Raw genomic sequence first — 17,149 nt, forward strand, 5'->3', positions numbered from 1 at the left:
TGAAGTCCTTTGATGCTGTTTACGACGGCACCTTGCATCTCAACGCCGGAGACGCTTTTCCACGTTTCAGAAACCTTTCTGCTGTGATGAGGTCATATTTACCCACATTTCTGCAGCTGGAACCTCGATGCATTAATTATTATTGCAGCTCTGGTTGGTGTTAAAGCCTCAATGGATGAATTCTGACCTTGGAACGGCTGTTTTTGGGTTCTAATCACCTTATTAATGGAACCGGCTGCAGAGCACGTTGACACCAGACTTTCTCGTCCCCCCTCTGTGATTTCAAAAAGCGATGATATCTCACTCCTCCTGTGATGTTTGTAATTGCTTTTTTTCTTTCCTTCTTTTTTTTTATATCGCTGAATGTCACCGCAGCTGAAATTTTTACTGATTTCCTCTGACATTTCAAGGATATTCGTCGCCTCTCGCGTTCCCTTATGACGTGTTTTCTTTTTAATGTTTTTAATTTGATGTTTTGGTTTCATAATGAATCATCAAAGTGGAAGTGTTTTACTCCCATTGATCCGCAGAATAAAACCGCATTCGGCGACCGCTGACAGACGGTGACAAGAGTCCAAATGAAAAAAGCAATTTAGCCCCCGCTTCCCGAGATTAAGCCGTAATCGCCATGACAACAACCATTTACATACAGGAGCAATAATTGAGAGGTTTCAGCCGAGCGAGGAGGGACTGTCACATTTTCCACTTGGCAATTACACAAAAAAAAAAAAAAAAGGACCCACTCGGCGTTAGTGAAAGTGGAGAGCGACTCTGTTAAATCTCATCAGCTGACAGCCAGTTTGGCCCTTTTATCATTTCAGCAACATTAAAGCTCTTTGAAGAAAATAAGTGCTCCTTTCAGCTGATCAAATAAACAATCAGCGGCAAATAAAGGCCAGCGAGGACGACAACGAAACGCCATCGATCAAAGCGGGGAAATAAGCGGAGCAGGAGCGTGCTGGGGAAATTACACAGTTCTGTCCCCGTCATTAAAATGTTTTCATTGCCGGATTAAGGATCGATTTTCAAATATGATTTTTAGCCTGATTTCACCTGCAGACGAATTTTCACAGCAAGGCCTCGACTTCTGGCCAAAAAATACTCTGTCCCTGTGTAGAGATGCAACAAGGAAAGCAAAAAGACGGTTTTAAAACTAAAATGTATACTCAGTACAGGAAAATGGTGACTGTATAAGACATTGCATTAGCAGGAATAACTGTTTTTAATATTAATATTTTAGTCACTCCAAAAACATCATGAAGCACGGTGGGGGCAGCATCATGATGTGAAGCATGGTGGTGGCAGCATCATGATGTGAAGCATGGTGGTGGCAGCATCATGATATGAAGCATGGTGGTGGCAGCATCATGATGTGAAGCATGGTGGAGGCGGCATCATGATGTGAAGCACGGTGGTGGCAGCATCATGATGTGAAGCATGGTGGTGGCAGCATCATGATATGAAGCACGGTGGAGGCGGCATCATGATGTGAAGCATGGTGGTGGCAGCATCATGATGTGAAGCATGGTGGTGGCAGCATCATGATATGAAGCACGGTGGTGGCAGCATCATGATGTGAAGCATGGTGGTGGCAGCATCATGATGTGAAGCACGGTGGTGGCAGCATCATGATGTGAAGCATGGTGGTGGCAGCATCATGATATGAAGCACGGTGGTGGCAGCATCATGATGTGAAGCATGGTGGTGGCAGCATCATGATATGAAGCACGGTGGTGGCAGCATCATGATGTGAAGCATGGTGGTGACAGTCACTAATTTTTCATTTTCTAGTTGTAATTAATGAACATTACTTTGTAGAAATCCCTCCTCAACCCTCCCACTAGTCTTGTGGTAGGTCTTGGATGTTCTGGTTACCTTGGAGGAGCCCAGTCATGTTTGGTGCAGTCCAACAGAGTTCCTACGTAGGTCCTCTTCCTCCACGTCACGTTCACCACCAGCACACCTGTCGACCACAAACAAAGAGGTTAAGGTGGATTTACTGGGACTGTATCAGGGTGACACAGGGTTCAGGACTCAAACAGGAGCAGCCGGTGGAAAGAAATTAATGTTTACTGCATGAATCTCACAAACAGACACATTTTTACAGGAAATAACATCTTAAATTGGACTTTTATGCAGAAATTAGACTCATAGAACCAAAGAGTTATACAGGTATGTGAAATGGTTTGTTTCATTATTTTACATCCCAAATATTCACCCTTTCAGAGAAACTCTCATGTGATGGAGACCACCAAGACACCTATGACTCCTCCGAAGGGACTTGTGAAGGTGGCCACTAAGAAATTAATGTTTTGTGACTTTATTCTTGCATACAAACACATTTTTATGTGAAATAAGACCTTAAAATGCTGAATTTGGACTCCAGAGATACAGGTGTGTGAACAGATTTGTTGTTTTATTTAAAAGACGAGTTGCTGTCCAGCACCAACCCTGTCTGACCGTCTACTTCGCCTCTATTTCGCCTCTTTTTCACTCTTTCACGGAGCTGCAGAAACTCTCGTCTTTGTTCTCGCTTGTGTCTAACGAGGAATGTGTAACGAACGATAAAAGACGACATAAAAAGCAGCACCTGAAAGAGGAGGAAAAAAGCCGGCTGTGATGAGCAGACGTCTGTAGTTAACAATCTGGAAATGAAAAGCTGAAGGACGGAGTTCAGCTTTTAAGAGGCTCAAAGTGGTTCCGACTGTTTGTTGCCGCCTCGGTTAGTCAGAAAGTGGAGTCTTACATTCCTGTCAGGTTTCTGCCGGAGAGAAATGTTTAGTCTTCAAGGTTTAAACTCTAATCTGAAGCCCCTTTAGTCGTCTGAAATCAACGCCGCACTCTCAGGCTGACATTTGAAAACCATTAACCTCCGTTTTTTGCGATACGCCGGCGGCAAATCAAATTTTGGACGCATTACAGCTTTGAAACGAGGTTCGACTGCAGCACACGACTCCTCGCTCTTCAATTACGTCTGACGGCCGCCACCTTCACAGGTAAACCAGAGGAAGCCAAACCTGCAGATAATAAACTGGATGGATGTGATTAGAAACAACCCACAGCTGAAACACAGCTCTAACGTCTGATAAAACATGGTCATGAACAGGAATCTGTCGCTTTATTGATTTGCTATTTGGGATGACAAAAATTAAAAAAACTTCTTAAGGGTTAAATATCTCCAGATTAAATGATGACAAAAGTAACGGTTAGTCACGGAAATATAGTTTAAAAAACATCAATAAGCCACAAATTTTACATTTTTTTGCATTTTTGCAAAACATAAACGTATAAATATATTACAGAAGTAGAATTTACATGTCTAGTGCAAAAATACAGTGAAGAAAATAATCTATGAAGTGTTTTTAGGTAAATTTATTAATTTTAAACATGGACAGTTTTTGAACATTAAAAATCTGTCAAAAATCTGTGATATGAAGCACGGTGGAGGCAGCATCATGATGAGAAGCACGGTGGTGGTAGCATCATGATGAGAAGCATGGTGGAGGCAGCATCATGATGAGAAGCACGGTGGTGGCAGCATCATGATGTGAAGCACGGTGGTGGCAGCATCATGATGTGAAGCATGGTGGTGGCAGCATCATGATGTGAAGCACGGTGGTGGCAGCATCATGACGTGAAGCACGGTGGTGGCAGCATCATGACGTGAAGCACGGTGGTGGCAGCATCATGACGTGAAGCACAGTGGTGGCAGCATCATGACGTGAAGCATGGTGGAGGCAGCATCATGACGTGAAGCACGGTGGTGGCAGCATCATGATGTAAATACAAGATTTTTGCGCAAAATACATTTAAAAACTCCAAAAATACTTGATATGATCTCAGACAAACTACTACTAATAAACAAGATTTTTATGTAAAGTTATATGTGAAAAACACCATAAAATTGATATTAAAGAAAATTTAGTTATTATTGTTGTAATTCTACTAAAAAATGCTTTTTGTTTTTAGTGTTTTAGGTAAATCCATTCATTTCACATTAAATATTTGTCAAAAATACAAGATTTTTGGGGTAAAGATACATTTAAAAACTCCAAAATACTTATGACAGATTATAATTATCATAATAATAATCAGTTAGTGTTTAATAATAGTGATGTAACATTATTTTATATTCAGAATTGCCTTTTTCAACACAAAAAAATGCAAAATAACCAAGGTTTTTATCTTTATGTTGTGTTTTCATGTAATAAAACATCCTTGACATGATCTAACTACAGGAACTTTCAATTAGAACCTTAACTTAGTAAATTTAACTTGTATTTTTCTTTTTTGTAAGACTTACATTGTAATTACACAATAAAAATAATAATGCCACTTTACTGCCGAAGAGCAGTATGTCTGATTATTTGCATTTTATCATTCAAATATCATTCATTTAACAGTTTTTGCATGTGTAAATATCCTTTATTAAGCAGTTAAAAGCTATAAAAAATGTAAAATTGAGGCGAGAAGCTGTATTCAATTAATAAGGCGATTGTTTTTCATTTCCAGTTTATAGAATGTCAGCATTTTTTCATTTTATTTCGTGTAAAATGAATATAAATGAGGAGAAAAGTGGATTATTTTGGAGCTGCAGAGACACAAGTGGCTGAAAATGAGAAGAACCGGCAGCAGAGACGGAGAAATAAAGCGACGCTCGTTAAACGAAGCGGCGATAACGAGCAGCAACGTCTAAAAATACGCAGATAAACTGCAAAGATCAGCAGCAGCAGCGGCTTCTCGTCGTCGCCTGAAGCCTCGCCGGGTCGGAAACGTGACGGCGTTTCTATTTTTAGGCCTCGTGACTCCGTCTCCGCCTGAAGACGCCAAACACTCGACATCTCGTCAGTCTGCTGGAGGCGGGCGTCGGTGCTCAGGACGTGCCTGACATTCACAAAGTCTGTTTTCTCCTGAAGCTCCCTGAAATAAAAACAGCGTTTCCGCCTCACAAACGAGCTGAACGTTTGTTGTGACTCGGAGGAAAGCGACGCGTTCTCCAGAAACATCACAACAAACCTAAAGGAGGAATTAAAAATGAATGTTCCTCTCCTCTCTCAGCTGATTTCTGTCTCGAAAGAGGCCGGTTTAGCTGCAGTTTGGTTTATTTCAGCTGTCAGAGTCGCTGCTGCTGCTTCCTTCCTGCTTCACAGATTTTACTGCTGCTTTGCTTCAAACATCAGCTGACGTCTCCTCGGCAGCTTTAGACACACTTCTTCTCCAGAAACCTTCCAGAAATCAGCTTTATGAAGCATTAATAGTGCTGTAAAAGTCCCTTTTAGCAAAATTACAGATAAAAGCTTTGATTTCTATGTTAAAAAACTGAATGTTAACGTACTAGAGCATCAAAAGCTTGAGTATTAATATTTCAAAGCATCAAAAACCTGGAAATTAACACATAAGAGCATCAAAAAGCTGGATATGATGGCACAAAAGCAACAATAATCCAGATAATATCACACCAAAACATTAAAAACTAAATTTAGACGCACCGAAACGTCAAAAATCTGAATAGTAACACATCCAAACATAAAATAGCCTCATTATTAATGCATTAAAAGCTAAAAATACTGGAAATCAATGCAGTAAATCTTAATATTAATATCAATAATCTTAATAATATCACACCAAAACATAAAAAACTAAACTTAGACACACCAAAATGCCAAAAACTTGACAAAAAAACAAACTAAAATGCAAATAAACTGAATGAGAATGCACCAAAGCAGAACAAATGTCATATTATGGCAAAATCTGAATAAGATCCACCAAAATGTCCAAAATCTGAATACTAACGGACCAAAATATTTAAAAACACACTCAAGATTAATGCACCGAAACATCAAAAACCTGAATATTACCACACAAGAGCATCAAAAACTAGATATGATGACACAAAAGCATCAATAATCCAGATAATATTGCACAAACACATAAAAATACTAAATTTGAAGGAACCAAAACACCAAAAACTTGGATGGTATTGAACCGTAGCATCAAAAATCTGAATACTGATGCTCCAAAATGTCAAAAAAAACTGGAAATTGACACAACAAAACAACAAAAACCCGGACATTTATGCATCCTAACATCAAACATCATGTGTTGTGTTAGTACACAACAAATTGTTCAAAATCTTATTAATGCACCAAAATGTAAACAAACCTGAATATTAGCACACTAAAACATAAAAAACTGGATATAATGGCATAAAAGCTTCAATAATTCAGATAACAATGCACCAAAATGTCAGAAACCTGAACATTATTGCACCAAAACATCCGAAATCTGAATATTAATGCATCAAAACACCAAAAACCTGAATATTAATGCAACAAAACAGCACCGAAACATCAAATAATCTCAAGATTAATGCACCAAAATGCACCGATATGTCAAAAACCTTAATTTCGATGCCCCAAAATGATAAAAACAAGGATATTTTTGCATTAAAACACCAAAAAATGAATATTAATGGAACAAAACTCAAGATTAATGCACCAAAATGTCAGAAATCTGAATATGTCCAACCAAAACATCAAATATCTGCATATAAAAGCCCCAAAACTGCAAAATCTGGACATTACTGCATCAAAAAGGTGAATACTATGAACCAAAACCTGAACTATGTGAATGCAAAGCGTTCCTTTAAGAGCTAACGGGCTAACGGAGCGTTTTCTGACTGTTTGCTGTTTACTGGATGCAGATTTATTCTGTGATAATTATTTACAGACAGTTAGAGGTTTAGTTAATCAGGCTCTGATTAGAGTCTGCTCTCCTGCAGGGAGGAAGAGGAGGAAGAGGAGGAGGAGGAAGCTTCCTTTCTGTCGCTACAATTAGCATTCGGCTTAATTAACATTCAACCTGCGTCGCCGTGACGACGGGGCTCCGGTTGTCACTCCGCCTCCCGAACAATAAAACAGCCTCCATGTTTTTTCTTTTTCCTCTGAATCGGATGATGATGATGATGATGATGATGATGAAACTCTTCCTCTGGTCTCCATCTTTACTGCAGTCGTCTAAAAACACGTTTAAATCCTCCTCCTCTTCCTCCTGTTCTGTGTTAGCTAGAAGATTCCATATTATTTTATCAACCAGAGCTGCGGTTCGACTCATTCTGAAAATGCCAAACAGTGCAGTGAGGCTGAAGTATTTACTCCCCAGGAGGCGTCACGAATCAAAAAACTGTCCTTCTCCAGCTTCTAAATGCAGACGAACGACTCCACAAACAGCAGCATCTTCGGTTTTAACGAGGACGACTAAAAGAGGTGATTTACTGGAAACCTGCTGGAGGTTTAGTAGAAGAGGTCTTCTGTGTTCTCAGCAGGTTAACCTCAAACTCTCACAAACAACAGGAATAAAACCTGAAGGAGAGTTTTTCTTTTCCAGACGTCTTCGTCAGCTGAGATCAGAGGAGCTGCCGAGGCGTTTCAGGCGGCTCAGATTCTACTGAGGCGTAGAAAAATCCATTTTATTTGACACCAAAGTCTTTCCACATCCTGCATCTCTGGAAACTCTGTGAATTGGACTCAGCACTTTATTTTTCCAGATTTTATTCACATCTCTGCTTATAGACAAAGTGCATCAAAGCTACGCTAACAGGACTTCATTTTGAAATGCAGAAATTCCACGACATTTACAGTAAAACAGAGCAAGAAATCTCGATTGCTTTGTCTACATTGGTCTGACAATCTCTGCTGTTACTTTCATAAAGAGAAAAGCTCTGAATAGACGAGGTCCTCGACTTAGGTCGGGGTCCGTTCCTTCGGATCAATGTAAGTCGGAACAAAGCGGTTACGTGCATCACGATATCGATCAGTTCTTCATAAAAGTCATGAATACCAACGACTTTCATGCATGTATGAATCAATCTATAAGAAGATACCAGAATATGGTGACCTGTGTTTACAACTTGGTCTACTTGATCATGCTTGGAAGCCATAATGAAGGGCAAAAAGTCAGCAAATGTAGCACAATCCAAGGTTGGCATACATCCGAAGAACGGAAACAAAGTCATCTTATAGCGCCATGATGACGTATTCATCCACTTCGCTTGCCAAATAGTTCCACGCAACCAGTGCTGATGTAACGACGAAACACTGTAGGTCAGTGACGTCGTAAACCGAGGATCTTCTGTAATTAGTTATACAGGAGGAACAAACCACCTCTGGACACCCCCGCAATTTTACAGCTCTGAACCCAGTGCAGACAGCTGGGTTGAACTTGCTGAACGGAAGGTTTCCTCCAAACTATCTGAGACCACATCAGAGAATTCATCAATATTGGTGCATTTTCATCCATTTTGGGAAACGATGTAAAATGTTAAATTTGAGAAATCTTATCTGTGTCTCTGAGTACGAAATACGACATCGTGTTTTATTTTTTTCCAGTGTTTCTGGTCAGATATTGGAAATTCCAAGTTCCCATTTCAGGAACTTGGAAAATTGTTGGGTTTATTCCTCCTGCAGCCAAAAATAATGGACTAACCCTGGAAAACTGTTCATTTAGAGCTTTTCTCTTTGTAAAAGTAAGACCACAGATTGTCAGATCAATGAGAATTTGGTCAGATGAGAACATATCAACCAATCAATCAAGATTTCTTTGCTCCATCCGTCCCTGTTTTACTGTAACTCTCTGTAAACGTAGCGCAAGTTCTGCACTTTGAAATGAAATCCTTTGAACGCAAAACTTTACTTGCCAAAACTACATTTACCCTCTAACGCTATATTTACCCTCTGATGCTACATTTACCCTCTGACGCTACATTTAGCCTCTAACGCTACATTTAGCCTCTAACGCTACATTTAGCCTCTGACGCTACATTTACCCTCTAACACTACATTTACCCTCTAACGCTATATTTACCCTCTGATGCTACATTTAGCCTCTAACGCTACATTTACCCTCTAACGCTACATTTACCCTCTAACACTACATTTACCCTCTAACGCTACATTTACCCTCTGATGCTACATTTACCCTCTGACACTACATTTAGCCTCTAACGCTACATTTACCCTCTAACGCTACATTTTCCCTCTAACACTACATTTACCCTCTAACGCTACATTTACCCTCTGACGCTACAATTACCCTCTAACACTACAATTACCCTCTAACACTACATTTACCCTTTGACGCTACATTTACCCTCTAACGCTACATTTACCCTCTGAAGCTACATTTACCCTCTAATACTACATTTACCCTCTGATGCTACATTTACCCTCTGACACTACATTTACTCTCTAACGCTACAATTACCCTCGAACACTACATTTACCCTCTGAAGCTACATTTACCCTCTAATGCTACATTTACCCTCTAATGCTACATTTACCCTCCAATGCTACATTTAGCCTCTGACGCTACATTTAGCCTCTGACGCTACATTTACCCTCTAACACTACATTTACCCTCTAATGCTACATTTACCCTCTGACGCTACAATTACCCTCTAACACTACAATTACCCTCTAACACTACATTTACCCTTTGACGCTACATTTACCCTCTAACGCTACATTTACCCTCTGAAGCTACATTTACCCTCTAATACTACATTTACCCTCTGACGCTACATTTACCCTCTAATACTACATTTACCCTCTGACACTACATTTACTCTCTAACGCTACAATTACCCTCGAACACTACATTTACCCTCTGAAGCTACATTTACCCTCTAATGCTACATTTACCCTCCAATGCTACATTTACCCTCTAACGCTACATTTACCCTCTGACGCTATATTTACCCTCTGACACTACATTTACCCTCTAATGCTACATTTACCCTCCAATGCTACATTTACCGTCTAACGCTACATCTACCCTCTAACGCTACATTTACCTTCTAATAATACATTTCAGACAGTGTCATACTGGAGTTTCACTAAAAGGTTCATGCTCACCTACAGAACATTGAGAATAGATTCAGAAATAGTGTTGTTTCTTAACAGATTGCAGATCTTTCCAGTTGTCCAGCATTCATCGGATCGCTTTTAGGAACTTTGAGGAGTGTATTATGTAGAAAAATTGCATCAGATTGGGACTTGGTATCAGCAAATACTAAATATTAAATGATTCAGATCAGAGTGAGGGCAAAAATAACTCCAGACATCTCTAAAGAAACGCATGCACCGTTAAAAACATGGACGCAAACACTTGCATCATCCTTTGCATAACTGAAGCGTTGAAAATGCTGCTGTTTTAGTGGATCAAATCATGCAAAACACATATTTTTCAACTTAAATATAAATCAAGTCATGTGGTTAGTTCTGGTCTATGTGTTGACATTTTGAAAGACATTTGGAAGAGAAAAACTGACAGCAGCCGGCATTTCCAGAAATAATGAGACCGTAAGACTCTACAAAACAGTTCCTGTGAGATGTTTAGAATGTGTTAGAGGTCCAGAGTTTCCTTCCTCGGTCTCGTTAATGGAGACAAAGTCTAAGAATCCTGAGAAAGAGTTTTCCTTAAAGGTCAGTCGGACTACTGTTGGTTCAGTATCAGCACCGGAAATCAGACTGATAGTTTAGGTTGGACATCATTAATGTCACCATTGGTCGGAACCATTTGGTCTCCAAGCAAACTTTTTTATTTTAGAATGAATGAATGGAAACTGTTGGCAGTAGTGAAAAGCACCATGCAAAATACACATTTTTCTGCTAAATTAGTGAGAATTTTGTCAGGATGTCCCAGTTGTACCTTAAAAATTGGGAGTGTCGTAAAGAGAGAACTCAGTTAGTGGCACAACGATAGATATGCTACTTTTTGGATTGATTGTTAAACTAAACTGACATTTGAGGAGATTTGTCTTGTGTTGATATTAGTGTTTTAGTCAACAGACATATGATTCACGCCACAAAGCCAGCTCTGTTATTAGAAATACCACTCAGATATGAGGTCATTAACCGCCACAGAAGTCTTTGTCATGGTGCCCTGTTGCTAGCTAAACCCCCACAATGCTCTCTGCTGGCATCATGTAGTGAAAACAGGTTTTCTTCGTCTTTAATGAGACCGTAAGTCCGGATACTCAACGAAACCATCCCTGTGAGGTGTTTGTGATGTGTCTACTGGTTCAGAGTTTCCGCCTACCTTCCTCGGTCTCGTGCCAGACGATGCCCTCCAGGTTGACGCTGGTCCCCGGCTGGCAGGGACCCAGGCAGGCCGAGTCGCCCTCCAGGGCCCCTGAGGCACCTCCGTCCTGGGTGTTGGTGCCGATGGACCTTGTCCTCACCGCCAGCTGCTTGGGGTTGGAGGTGGGCAGGGCTGGAGGGGAGAAGGATGGGGCCGAGGGCAGGGAGGATCCAGGGGCCCCGGGGTGGCCTGGAGCTGGGGGAGCTGGTACTGTGAACATGGGGTCCACCTGGAGGTCAAAAAGAAGAGAGGACTCAGACAAGTAAGAAAAAACGTAGAAATTTTCTGTTCCGCCATCTTTGATTTGCCTGAAATTTTTACAGGAAAAAATATAAATGTTAAGATATTTGTGATTTTTTTCTTAATATATCAAATGCTTTCTGAGCTAAACTTTTTTATTAAATTGCAGACTTTCAGCAGGTTTTTCTCGCATTGAAATGTGAGTCTGTACCATCTCGAATCATCTGAGGCTTCTGCTCGACCATCTCTGATTTACTTTAAACTTTTCCATCACACACTGGATATTTACAATGATATCTTTGAAATTTTAGATGGATTTATCAAGCACTTTGAGATATTTTTTTTCCCCATCGACCCATTTTTCTCAGTTTTTTTTTCCACATTGAAATTTGAAGCTGTTTGAACGACAATATCTCAGGAACTATTAAAGACAAAAATCTGAAATTTCCAACATAGATTACCAATAAAGTCCACTACTGTAGTGATATTTTCTGAACCACATGTCACAGTAATTGAAAACTAAACATGTAGAATACTTTTATGATGAAATATTTGATCACAGAAATGTTTTTGTTGTTGCACTGTCTTAAATGGCATGACACATTGTACCACAAAACAAAAAGAGACTGGATCAGACAAAAAAGTTCCATCTGGTCAGAAAACAACTTTGGTTCTCCAAATATAACTGGACTAATTTGTTGAACATTTCAGATTCTAAATCATGATGAGAAATAACTGTGGAAATGTCAGGTTTTTGTCTGAGATACTGCCATCCAAACACAGGCTTATATTTCAAGTAGGGATGTGCGTGACTAGTCGTTTAATCGTTTAACCGCCTACTCATTTATTAAACGTTTAGTATTTTACTAGTCGGTTAAACGTTGCATTAAGCATCATGCACCTTGTTCTTCGCGCCTCTGCATCGGCTTCTTTGTAAACAGGCTGAGCAGTGAGGGAGAGAATTGCTCCTCCCCCCCTCCCCTCATACGTAGCAGGGGGCGGGGCCACACAGTTTGGGGAAGAAAGTTTGGAAAGGTAAAGTGGGAAGATGGCGACGCTCCTGCGTAAGAAAATCAGCACCGTTTGGCAGTATTTTGAAGCAGCAGATGACAACAAGGTCGCCTGTCGGCTGTGTAAGCAGAAACCAGTGTTGCGAACTTAGCGACTTTCTCGCTAAATCTAGCGACTTTCCAAAGCGTCCTAGCGACTTTTTTTTTGTCAAAAGTGACTAGCCACAAATCTAGCGACTTTTTCTGCCGTTTTGGAGACTCTGACAGGAAAACTCGGATCATTCTGCAGTTACTGTTTTCAACAAGCAGCAGGTGCTGCTGTGAGCTCCTCCCCCTCCCAAAGCACAGGCTGTCAGTCCAGTAACCCCACAGCAGTCCCAGTGTCTGATTAGAGGACACATCACTCCAGACGGCAGGTGAATCGCGCATGCACAGTCACTACAGATCCCATCCAGACTTACGGAGCGGGATATAAATGAAAATGTTTCTTCACTGTCATTATGTGGCTTTATAGACTAGTCGACTAGTGGCAAATAAAATTTGAGACTAGTTGGTGGGGAAATTAGTCGAAATTCCCATCCGTAATTTCAATGTGCGGGAAAAAAAATTTTTCACCAAAAATACCTCGGAAAGTACTTGATAAATCCATCTAGAATTTCACAGATACCATTTTACACATCCATGGTGTGTGATGAAAAAGTTTCCATCAAATCAGAGATGGTCGAGCAGAAGACCCAGATGATTCGAGATGGAACAGTTGAAATCTGTAGTTTCACTTCAGATAACTTCAGTTTCATTATTTTTTAATGAGATTTAGATCTAGAGCGGCGCTGAATGTTTCTGCACAAATGAATATGTGAAAGACTGCATGCGAGAGGGAGAGGGATGGTCGGAAATATAAGATTATTAAAGTCATTTTAATATTACCGAAGTGAGCTGACATCTGATTATTTGAATGTGGATAATGCCGCATAACGGCGTCAAGCATCGGAAGGACATTTTTAGAAGAGGAGACATTTTCTCCAAATGTCACACCGTTCATTATTCCCTCCGCAGGCTGCAGCTACCAACTTCCTAATGTTGAGTGGCAGCTAATCAACTCTCAACTACATCCAGACTTTAAAAAAAAAACCTTTTTCTTTCCCTCTCTGTCGTGACTGCCGGAGTCCTTACGAGACCCTCCATCACGAGTTTCTGGGATGAAGGTTTTCCAGCCGAACGTACAGAAGCTGCACATTTTAATTAGCTGACACTTTCTCACGGAGTGACTTAGCAAAATTCACCAACAGCACAATGAAGCAACTCTGGAACTCGTCCAACTTGAGAGTAATAACAGGAAAATGGTTTCTGTGTTGGCAGGGAAATGAGATTTGCCTGCTGTTTAATGTGCAGATCACTTCCTCTACAACGCAGATTATTTACTGACCTCCGTGATCTCTGAAATTTGTCAACCCTGATGGTTCCACTCCACTGTGTTGTTGCGGAGATGTGAGGAATAAAGAAAGACTAAAAAGGAGTTTGCAGACGACTTTTAGTGCTAATTTGAAGTCTGATTAAAGGACAAGACTTTAAATTACGTAAAGATTTTTGTTGAAAAACTGAAGGATGCTATGAGTTTGTGTAGAAAAAACTAAATTCCAGATGTGCTTCTAATGTGAAAAACATTTTGTGGTTGGTCCAAGCTTTCAGATCTATTGATCCATACACTACCATTCAAAAGTTTGGGGTCACCTAGACAATTCCATGCTCTCCATGAAAACTCCCACTTTTATCCATGTGCTAACATAACTGAACAAGGGTTTTCTAATCATCAATGAGCCTTTCAACACCATTAGCTAACACAATGTAGCATTAGAACACAGGAGTGATGGTTGCTGGAAATGTTCCTCTGTACCCCTATGGAGATATTCCATTAAAAATCAGCCGTTTACAGCTATAATAGTCATTTACCACATTAACTATGTCTACACTGGATTTATCATCCATTTAATGTTATCTTCACTGAAAAAAAACAACTGCTGTTCTTTCAAAAATGAGGACATTCCTAAGTGACCCCAAACCTTTGAACAGTGCTGTATGTGAAATTTAACCGGTTAAAGTTATATAAACTGATACAATAGAAGGACAACTAAATGATTATAATATTGTAAGTTTTTCTCTACTTCCAACTGAAACCAAGGAGCAGTAAACCGAAGCTGCATTATTGGAAATTCTACACGAGTTAAAGCTGCAGCGACAGTTTTTTAAAAAGCTAATTAGGAGGCTGAAAGCTTCGATTTTCAGCAAAAACAAAACCACATCTTGTCATTTCTCTGCATTGTATGAAAAATTCACGACGTTCAAACTAAAATTTAATAACTTTAATATTAATAACACACTGTAATGTTGTTTATTCGTATAAATGAAAACTACGAGGACATGATGATGACATAAAATACAAATGATGCCAAAAGTCTGGAAGCATTCAGCCTCGGTGTGCCTGCAGGAAGGTTTAAAACTCTGACAGGGTTTCACTCTGCATTCAGCACCGAGCTACACTCATTTTACAGTCTGTCAGACACTCTGTCTCTCAGAGAAATGCTCACAGTTATTCCATATTTCTTCCCACTTTCTCCTTCCTAGCAGTGTTTCATAAAACCAAGAACACGTCTTTAAGTTTTCAAAGCTTGTGAGTGATCTTAGCCGCCATCATCACCATGGCAACGCGTAATGAAATCCATGTCAACGGCGCCTTTAAGAGCTCCACTCTTATCTTCGCCACTTATTACGGTCACAATTACAACCGCTCTGGGAAATAATTCTGCTGAGAGAGCAGCAGCAATCAGCGGCGAAGGATTTTTCTCGCCATTACGGCTCAATAAAGATTACCGGCTTGACAGATATTCTTGAGCGATTTAACGGCTCAGAAGAACTTCCTCGTCGTGCTTCGTTGTGGACGAGTCGAGAAAACAGCAGCGTTCTGTCAAGTCGGAGCTCATCCGAGGCGTTTCCCGGATAACGGAGCGGCGCTTCTGTTCTGTTATTATGAAGATCAATCACACAGGTAGCGCTCAAATCCGACAAGGAAAGATTTCTCTTACTTGTTTAGCCGGAAAAACAAATGACTGGAAGTTGCTCTGAATCTTTCTTTAAAACCCTCCTGTTATTTTTCTTCTGCAGAGGTTATGGTCAAGGTCACAACTCCATCACTGTGGGCTGGATATCAACAAGGTTTCTGCAGTTTTAGAGGACTCAAACTGGAATCAGAGCCAAAAGCTGTTGTCAGCAATGTCTCAGGGAAACTTTTGCCAAACCTTCCATCTATCTGCAACCAACTCTCGTTAAAATGTGAATCTGAGTTTCTCATTGAATGCTTTTCCCAGGAAATGCCAGAAACTTTTATCTCACAGCAACTAAAGTTATTGCAAACATTAAAAGACAAAAACACTGTAAAAAAAAAACAGTCATCAAGGGTGGCGAAAAGTACATTAAACCCGGCCGGACACCATGAACATCACAGAAGTCTTTGTCATGGTGCCCCTCTAATAGCTAAACTGCTTCCCAACATGAACTTCCTGTAGTCTGAGTGACGCCTCCTCCGGTCTCTACAGTATTAAATGGTAAGAGTACTACACCTCATCTACAATACATTTTTAACATGTATGCTATTCGCCAGTCTTCCTACATTTGGTACACTACAAACAAACCGTGCCATGGTTCACTTTGACTGTGGTCAAGATCAGGTTTCACATCTATAATTTTGGTTTGAATTGATCTTTGTGTCCTTAACACGATAACATTTGACTCGCATCCTTTTTAGCAAGAAAAATGTTTACGAGAAAGAAACTAAAGCATCCTGAAGTTATTCGAAAAACTCAATTTAAACTTAGACTTTATTAATCCCCAGAGGGAAATTCACGATTAAGTGCCACAGAAGTCTTTGTCATGGTACCTGTTGTTAGCTAAACAAGTTAAGTTTCCTTCAGTGCAGAATGGTCTTCTTTTAGTTAGTTTTGGTCCCTTTTAGAGGAAAATTAACGACAGTTCTCAGTTAGATCCCATTCTCGCTTTTTACATCCAGCTTCAAAAAAAAAAACCCAAGACAGTCAATTTCCAAGAAAACACTCTATATACAACGGGTGACATCTATCTTTTGGAAGCCCAAGTAGATACCAACTAAAAAGTATAGAAATATGAACATAGCATCCAGATCTAGACAGCAAAGTCAGAACCAAAGTATCTTCAACCCGCATTCCTTCCACCAGCCAGCAGGGGGCGACTCCTTAAGTCCGATTCTGTAGAAGTCTATGAGAGAATGAGCCTCTATCTCACTTGATTTGTTACTTCAGCAAATATTTTCCTAACGGGTTTATGATTTTATTTGTAATAAAACCACATGATGTTTATTTTGTAAATTATGGTCCCATTTCAAGGGAAATAGACAAAACGAAAGAAAAACCCAAGAAAACCCGAGATGGTCAAATTCCAAAGTCGAGGCTTCAAAACAACATTCTACAAACAGTGGGTGACAGCCATCTTTTGGAAGTCCAAGCAGATACCAAGCAAAAAGAACATATATATATATATATATATATATATATATATGAATGTAGCATCTAGGTCTAGACAGCAAAGTCAGAACCAAAGTATCTTCAACCTGCATTGTATCTTCAACCTGCATTCCTTCTACCGGCCAGCAGAGGGTGACTCCTTTGTCTGCAATTGAAGTCCAATTCTGTAGAAGTCTCACTTGATTTGTTACCTCAGCAAATAATTTCCTA

At 40.0% G+C, this 17,149-nt stretch overlaps 1 protein-coding gene across 1 annotated transcript in view; it reads right to left on the reverse strand.

Moving 5' to 3' along the window:
- The window catches only part of znf608 (zinc finger protein 608), a 66,971-nt gene that overhangs the window by 21,674 nt on the left and 28,148 nt on the right, over nt 1-17,149 (reverse strand). The window contains 2 exon segments of the mRNA XM_051951275.1: nt 1,876-1,963; nt 11,098-11,368. Of these exon segments, the coding sequence (XP_051807235.1) occupies nt 1,876-1,963; nt 11,098-11,368 (359 nt within the window).

The sequence above is a fragment of the Acanthochromis polyacanthus genome, chromosome 7 (genome assembly GCF_021347895.1).
Source record: "Acanthochromis polyacanthus isolate Apoly-LR-REF ecotype Palm Island chromosome 7, KAUST_Apoly_ChrSc, whole genome shotgun sequence".
In the NCBI taxonomy this organism is placed as follows: domain Eukaryota; kingdom Metazoa; phylum Chordata; class Actinopteri; family Pomacentridae; genus Acanthochromis; species Acanthochromis polyacanthus.